Genomic DNA, 8,300 nt, shown 5'->3' on the forward strand with positions numbered 1-8,300 from the left:
GAAAGGAAAATTTGAAATTGCATCATATGACCCCTTTAACACAAAACATTTTTGTCTATCCACAAATCTTATTTAGAGTGTGTTGCATAATATTGCAAAAATGTTGCATAAATCCGACTCATTCCTCTTAATGAAGACTGGATGTAAGAGTCATCCGGATGTTTCAAACATAGCGCTGCCTCCGACATAATAACAAGCTGGTCTCATTTGCTTGTACTGTGACATTCTCGGTCTCCCTTTGGCTTCAGACTGCTTCCTCTGGAGCATGTTCTTAGCATTGACTCTGTGTAGCCGTAGGTCTCTGTGGGGAACGCTGGCAGGTAGTTCTTCAATATGCCTTCTCCTGCTGTGAGGCTGCAGCGTGGGCTCAGTGGTGGATTAGCCTCCAGCTCCATCCATAACTGTCCATCAAGAACTTTTGTTCTGACACAGTGTCGATCATACTTTCTCTCTCCATTTCATCTCTTTCTGTCCCTCTTCCCCTCCATTTGTCTTTCTCTGTCTCATTGTCTTTGCTGCTCTTCTTTCCCACTGCCAATAAGTGTCATCTGTTATTATTTAGATACATACACATTTAGCAAGCCATATTCTGCAGTATAATATATAAGGTATAATGAGGCAAGATGACCCCTAGGGTATGCTCTGCTGAATTTTGACATTTGTGACAACATTATGATATTTATTCGACAGTTTTCAGGTTAGAGATTTGCGTATTTTCAGTCAATGAGATTGATAAGATGAATCTAATTTTAAATAAAATATTTTTGAATGAAACTTTAAAGTTTAATGTAATATTAAAATTGTAAAACATGATTATGTTAAAAAAAAAATAAATAAAATAAATCCGATGACAACTGAAACCAGATTACCCAATAGTTGGGCAAGATGGTTCCTTTACAAGGAAATGTCCCAAAATATTTCCCCTAATGATATACTGAATGATAAATCATCATACTGCATAAATATTACACATTACAATAAAAAATGTAAATGATCATTAAATGTACAATGTTCTTAAATGTCTTTCCCTAGCTTCTGTAATTTTGGTTGGATAGCACTTTATATTACAGTTCTGTTCCATGTGTACAAACTATGTACTTATTATATTAATTACAATAACTGGGTACTAACCCTGAACTTACCCCTAAATTTAACCTTAACCCATGTAACTACCTTATATTACACAGTACTTTCTTAGGTAAGTACACTGCAAGTACACATAATTGCACGTATTGTAAAATAAATTGCAACCCTTGGTAGGGTATGTAGAAGGAAAATGTAGTATATTAAACAGTACTATATAGTATTGGCATTATATTAAAGAGACTGAAGAGAAAGAGATTTTCAAAAATGAAAATTCTGTCATCATTTACTCGCCCCAAGTTTCTTTCTTCTGTTGAGCACAAAAAAAAAAAGATATTTAGAAGAATGTTGGTAACCAAACAGATGAGGTTGCCATTGACTTGACATGATAGGGTGGGGGGGATATGGAAGTCAATGGTATGGAAGTCAATGGCTTCTGTCTACTCTTTGGTTACCAATATTCTTCAAAATATCTTGTTTTGTGTTCAGTAGAAGAAAGAAACTTTTCTACAACTTGGGTGAGTAAATGATGACAACATTTTCATTTCTGGGTGAACTATCCCTTTAGTATACTAATATATGAAGTCCTGCACTGGCACTTTGTGTTTTGCATTCTGCATTTCTTAGCCATTTTCTTTTACCATACCAAATTATTATTAACATAGTGGAAGCATCTTACTGTTAACTCAATATAGTGATGGTCATTCATTTAAAGTATAACCTACATTCTGAAATATTAAATAACTTAGTACAGCCATATAGCCTTGTCGCACATCTTGTTCAGTTGCAGCACTAAACGTTAGGAACATTTCACTGTATTGTGGTAAGCAGCGTTTGCTGTAAATGAAAGACAGAATAAGGATAGTGGCAGCTGACTTTCTCAAACAAAATTCCAGCTGTTTTCATCTAACAGACTCTTCTTACCTTTTATTCATGAAAGAAAGAAACTTGCCATTGTTACAAATAGTCCCAGTCAGCCCTTCTTCAGTACAAAAGTCACAGGGGAAAAAAACAAAAAAACAAATTGCACCATTACATAGAGGACAACAGCTTTTAAAGCAGGCCAGCTGAAGTTGGAAAAAATAAAGAGAATGCATAATATGATTTAAATTGCAGGCACGGGGGTCATGCAGTCATCGCATTTTCTCCTCAGCAGGCCTTAACCGAATATGTGTTGTACTCAAGCTGCGTGAAGGTTTCTCAGACCTCTCTTTAAACATTTCTTTTCTTTTTTTTTTTTTTTTTTTTTAAACTGTACTGCGGTTTACACTGAACCAGATACTAAAACAAACTCTCCCAGCTGTTGAAAAAATTATGTTCAGGATTTTTCCCTCCTGTGTCCATTGTGGCTCAAATAAAGGACATTTCCAAATAGGGTGTATGTGTGTGTGTTTTTGCGTGACCTTGCAGAGAGTTTGGGCGCTGGAAGGTGAACAGCCTGGCTCTGGAGAGAGAGGACAATGGCGTGGCTCTACCCCTCGATCCAGAGTTCATGCAGACCATCAGACAGTTGGGCCGCAGACCCACCCTCAGTGCCATTACCGAGAACATCATCAGGAAATATGGCACACACTTTCTGCTCTCAGCTACACTCGGAGGTACATGAACAAAGCTGACTGTTCATTTACATTTATGCATTTTGGAAGACGCTTTTATCTGCCAATTTCTACTGATTGTCATCAGTTCCATAAAAGAAAAAATATTTTCATGCATCTTGTTAGATATATCAATATTTAGGATCAACTTACAGTTTAAATCACATGCTTCCTTCATTAACCACACATCCATTCTTCAAAACCCCTCTCTCCAAAAACATTTTATCCAGCCTAATGTCTGCAAATACGGACACATGAAAGTCTAGAGTTCTGACATCTTTTTTTGATATCTGTGGAAAAAAAAACAAGTTTAAAAAATGCAACAGTTGTAACAAATGGTCATTTGCACAAACATTAATTAGAAGGACATCTGTCGCATAAATCTACTTTCTGTTGTCTTTATATAATATTTTGTTCTATATGCATCATCCACACAATAATTACTCAGAATATTTGTGATTAAATTCTTCAGTCGACTGATAGCCGTATTAATAAGATTTCATTAAAATGTTTAACATGAATCTTTATCTTTAATTGAGAAATTTTCATATATACTCATATTCATGAACTATGGATCTGTTCAGCATTATGTAAAGTGTTAACAGTCTTTTAATGACAGTTTACTTTCTCTTTATTTATAAGTGTTAGCATAATTAATTTATAGAAAAAAACATATTTTATTTGATAAATTGTCTATTTTCTATTCCATTCTAGACATTCACTGTATAGATAATTCCCTTGCTTCACTCTTCCTAACATAAACACAAAGAACATTCTTCATGAAGTCATTTTCCCCAGTGTTCCTCACTCTTTTATGTTGCTTTGCCCCTGTTGCAGGTGAGGAGGCGTTGACTATATTTGTGGACAAGCGGAGGCTAAGCCGGACAGCAGACCTGACTGACTCAAATGGCACGGCTGTGACTCTGGAGGCTCTGCACCAGCTGGCTGCCTCCTACTTCATAGACAGAGAGAGCACTCTGCGCAAACTGCACCACCTCCAGATTGCTTCTACTGCCATCAAGGTAACCCTGTGGCCTAGATGCACACAGACCTGGGGACCTGACCCCACGTTTGAGTTCTTATTTTTGGAAAGGAGTTTGACTTGAGCTCGCCTGTTTCTATTGTTTTGCAGCTGCATCATTTGGAGATCAAAAGAAGTGGGTTAAATGTTAGAGAAGCACAGCAGTTTTCCCTTAATTTTTGTTGTTGTGTTTTTGGTCGTGGAAGTATGAGGTATTAATGAATCGCAGGTTTGAACAAAATGATGTGTGTACACACAGAGGAGCATTTGATAAAGTTAAATTGTGTTTGAAAGGCACTGTTTTTACACACATATTCAGCTTTAAGCTCTTTGACACATCATACATCAGCTAATCCAAAACAAGTTACCCGTAGCAAGCAATATGTGTCAGGTCAGTGATTGTGCTTGAAACAGTAGCCCACATACTCTGCGCTATGTGCATACTTCTGCAGCGTGCATTCTACACACTCCTAAATACTTGTTGGAAAGTTAGAGTTAGAATGGCGGTTTGAAAAACAGAGGATGGTTCTGTATTGATATGTGTCATATGTACAAATCTCTGTTGGCCTCATTTTAAGGATGGGAATTGTAAATAATTTAACGATTCTGATTCCTCTTAATAGTTCAGTTCCTTAATGGTTCCATTAAATATTCTTCTATTATATTTAAAAATTTGATATTTGAGTGGGCAAAAACATACACTACTGTTCAAGAGTCTTTCAAAAACATTTTTTTTTTTTGTTTTTTTTTTTATTGTAAAAAAAAAAAAAATCTTACATTTTCACCAAGGCTGCATTTATTTGGTCAGTAAAAACAGTAATATTGTGAAATATTATTACAATGTAAATTAAAATTGCTGTCTTTTTAAATATACAATATTTTAAAATTAAATGTATTCTTGTGATATAATGGCAAAGCAGTCATTACTCCTGTCTTCAGTGTCACATGATCCTTCAGAAATAATTCTAATATGCTGATTTGGTGCTCAAGAAACATTTCTTCTTATTATTAATGTTGAAAACATTTTTGCTGCTTAATACTTTTGTATAAACTTTGATAAATTTGTAGGATTCTTGACTTGAACAAGGTTCAAAAATGTATTTGCAATATAAATGTTTTGTAGCATTATAAATGTCTTTACTGTCACCTTTAATCAATTTAATGTGTCCTTTCTGAAAAAAAAAAGTATTTAAAATAAAGAAAGAACAAAAAAACACTGACCCCAAACTTTTGAATGGTAATGTAAGTCAATAGCTAAATAGAGATAATTTCAATAAATGTAGTGGTGGGATTTATTTTTAGTGCTGGCATGAATGCAATCCAATAATTGGCTATATAATAAAGAAAAAAATATACCAAACAAAAAATGTGGTTTGATATTTCATTCATTATTTATAAAATAATTCTGACAAAAGTACACATTGCCATATGAACAACCAGTTAGTAACTACATTGATTTAAGTTTCAGAGTTAGTTGTAAGCTGTATGTATTTGATTTACAAAAAAGAACCAGTTCATAAGAGTTATTCGTTCAATAATCGGACTGTACTGGTTGCACTGTATGTTTCATCATTTATGAGAATGAGTCCTTCTGTAACTGGACTACCTTTGCATCTCTGTTTGTTTCAGTAGCTGTGTTGTGATAGTGCTGTTAGTAGTGCGGTAAACACTGTTAGTATGGTATTCAATCAGAATCACTGGAAGAACACACAACATCGGTTTCGGTATTTGAAAGAATGGAACTCTGTTCCCAACCCTGCTTCACTGTAGTCGATTTGTATTTACAGGGAGCAAGACACCTTGCCTCCTGACAGCAAGTGTCTTAGCTTAAGAGCTTGTAAGCTATCTTGATGGAAATGAGGAGATGGGGGTCCTTTCAGATGCCTTTATTTGCTTGCCATTTCAGGTGATTGATGTGATATATTCTCAGGATCAGCAGTCTTTAATTCAGCCCATGGATTTTTACCTCACGTGGGTGAAGACAGATGTGAATACAAAGGCTCTCTACGCCAAACTGGCAATTCTTTCTGTGGCAAACATACAACGTTTGAGAGAGAGTGGTCTGCTCAAATGGAAGAGCTATTTTCTTGGGGAAGAGTGCAGAGGGAATATAGCAAATAAATAAATACATATAAAGGTGCCGGTGGAATTATGCATCAGTGTGACAAATGAACTGTTCCATTTCAATAATTTCTTTGAGAGCCCAGCCCATTCGTCCGCCATTTTGAATATAAGTGAGGTGTCAGGCTCTAATGAATAAGAGACTTATGAGGAGGATTTTCTGCACCGCCAATAATAAATAAATCTTTAACCTCCACAGTCAGAGATGACGGTGGACAGGAAATGCGCTGAGTGCCAGTTGACATGAATCACAGCATTTCATTTTGATTTAGAGGAGGGAGGAGTGTTAGTTGAGGTTTATAACAATTAGAGTATGTTTAGATTCTTAAGTATGGTTGGAGTATTCAAGTCTGCGCATTTTAATGTCCAACTGCATGACGTCGCCTGACATGCCTTCTGCAATCACGGTGATATACTTGCAAGCCATCATGCTAAGTGGCCAGAATTGATATCTCTGAAGAGGCTTGGATGAACACATGGGTCAAGGACTCATTAGAACTTTGATTTTCTAATGAATGGGGATCAGTAAAAATATCAATTTTCTGATTAATTGTGATCCTCTTCGGAACAATCCGATATCGATCTATTAATCATACCCCCATGTTGCAGATGTCACAGAGGCAGATCCTCAGGTCTCTCAGACTCTCAGCTCATTTTATACTACTCATCTGCATCAGTTTTCTGTTCTACTTTAAATTCTGTGACCGTTTGCCCCTTTTATTGGAAACAAATTATGTCTTGGTGACTCTCTTTTTCTGTGCAATACTTTCCTCATCCCTCCATTTTTTTTTTTTGTAATCTATCCAGAGAATGTATCAGGTCAATTAAGTCAAACTAAATCCAAATAGTACTGTAAACTGATATGATAATATATGATAAAAGTAATAATAATAATAATAATAATAATAATAATAGTATTTATTGTTATTATACCCTGATATGTTAGATATGTTACTGATATGATAATATATGATAAAAGTAATAATAATAATAATAATAATAATAATAATAGTATTTATTGTTATTATACCCTGATATGTTAAAAATCGGTTACTCTTTATTTTAAGGACCAATTCTCACTATTAACTAGTTTCTTATTAGCATGCATATAACTAGCATTTTGGCTGTTTATTAGCACTTATAAAGCACATATTAATGACTTATTCTGCATGTCCATATTTTAGATCCCTTAATTCTACTCCATACCTAAACTTAACAACTACCTTACTAGCTATTAATAAGAAGCAAATAGTCCCTCGTTCAGAAAGCAGTCTGGAGTAAAAAGATTTGCGCAGACATAAAGGAATTTAGGTGTATTCGGTGGCCCATTACCCATTACTGATCTCATACAGTAGGTATTTTTATAAATGATGAGATACGCACAAAATGTGGAGTTTATGTAAAGTACTATTTTGATGAATTTACTGATATAGTAGTACTATAGTAGATAAATTCAGCAGTCACATTTTTCTGAATAATGAATATTGTCCACAGAAATGCTGTATTACTCACCGTTCATCCAGAAATCCTATATATCACACAGAGCAGAAGTGTTCTGTTCTGTCTCATCTATAATCTTTCCGACTAAGCCAATAAAAATAATTTGAACTTAAAGCATGTATGCATGCATTTATATATATATATATATATATATATATATATATTATTCTGCATGTCCATATTTTAGATCCCTTAATTCTACTCCATACCTAAACTTAACAACTACCTTACTAACTATTAATAAGAAGCAAATAGTCCCTCGTTCAGAAAGCAGTCTGGAGTAAAAAGATTTGCGCAGACATAAAGGAATTTAGGTGTATTCGGTGGCCCATTACCATCAAAAACAAAACAAATCCACTGCGTCCTCAGTGGCTCTGATGTCGAGAGAAAATGAAGACTCTTATGTTCACTTTTACATCCAACTACAAAACACCTGCATTGCTTACGAGACATTGTTGTCACTACAGTTGCTCGAACGTGGAGAAAATGGCGGACAGCGTACAACTGGCTGAGGGCGGAAATATGCTAATACGGGACAGTCCGTCAGTGGTTGTGGGCGGGGCTTGTGCAATATGACATCATATTGCTCAGAAAATCTAAACGGCTTGATAATGGATTTTATGCATGTACGCTGCTTGCGTATTTCCGGTAGAATCTTAGCCAGCGACTTCACATCCGTATATGTACTCTGACCTTCGATATTTTACATTATACTCATCTCCCTTACTTTGTTTGAATTATTTGACCTAAATCGATGTCATGCCATGTTTTTGTAAGGTTAGAAAAAACGAATGTTCATAATGCTCTCAAATGCATAATTTTCAGGCAAATACTTTTCTATAATTCAACAACAAAAATAAAGTTAATTTTTGCCACTGGTAGTGGGACAGTCCGTTTGTTATATCTAGTAGGGATGTAACGATTAACTGCGAGCCGGTTGAAAATCGATTCAAATATGTGACGATTCAAATTGGTTGAGA

General features: G+C 35.2%; 1 protein-coding gene across 2 annotated transcripts in view; it reads left to right on the forward strand.

Annotated features, from left to right (window-relative positions):
- The window catches only part of brinp3a.1 (bone morphogenetic protein/retinoic acid inducible neural-specific 3a, tandem duplicate 1), a 55,152-nt gene that overhangs the window by 17,120 nt on the left and 29,732 nt on the right, over positions 1-8,300 (forward strand). For both annotated transcript variants that reach the window (XM_016481871.1, XM_016481872.1), the window contains 2 exons: positions 2,494-2,681; positions 3,516-3,700. In XM_016481871.1, the coding sequence (XP_016337357.1) occupies positions 2,494-2,681; positions 3,516-3,700 (373 nt within the window). The remainder of the gene's footprint in view (positions 1-2,493; positions 2,682-3,515; positions 3,701-8,300) is intronic.

The sequence above is a fragment of the Sinocyclocheilus anshuiensis genome, unplaced genomic scaffold, assembly GCF_001515605.1.
Source record: "Sinocyclocheilus anshuiensis isolate Anshui unplaced genomic scaffold, SAMN03320099.WGS_v1.1 scaffold385, whole genome shotgun sequence".
Taxonomy (NCBI): domain Eukaryota; kingdom Metazoa; phylum Chordata; class Actinopteri; order Cypriniformes; family Cyprinidae; genus Sinocyclocheilus; species Sinocyclocheilus anshuiensis.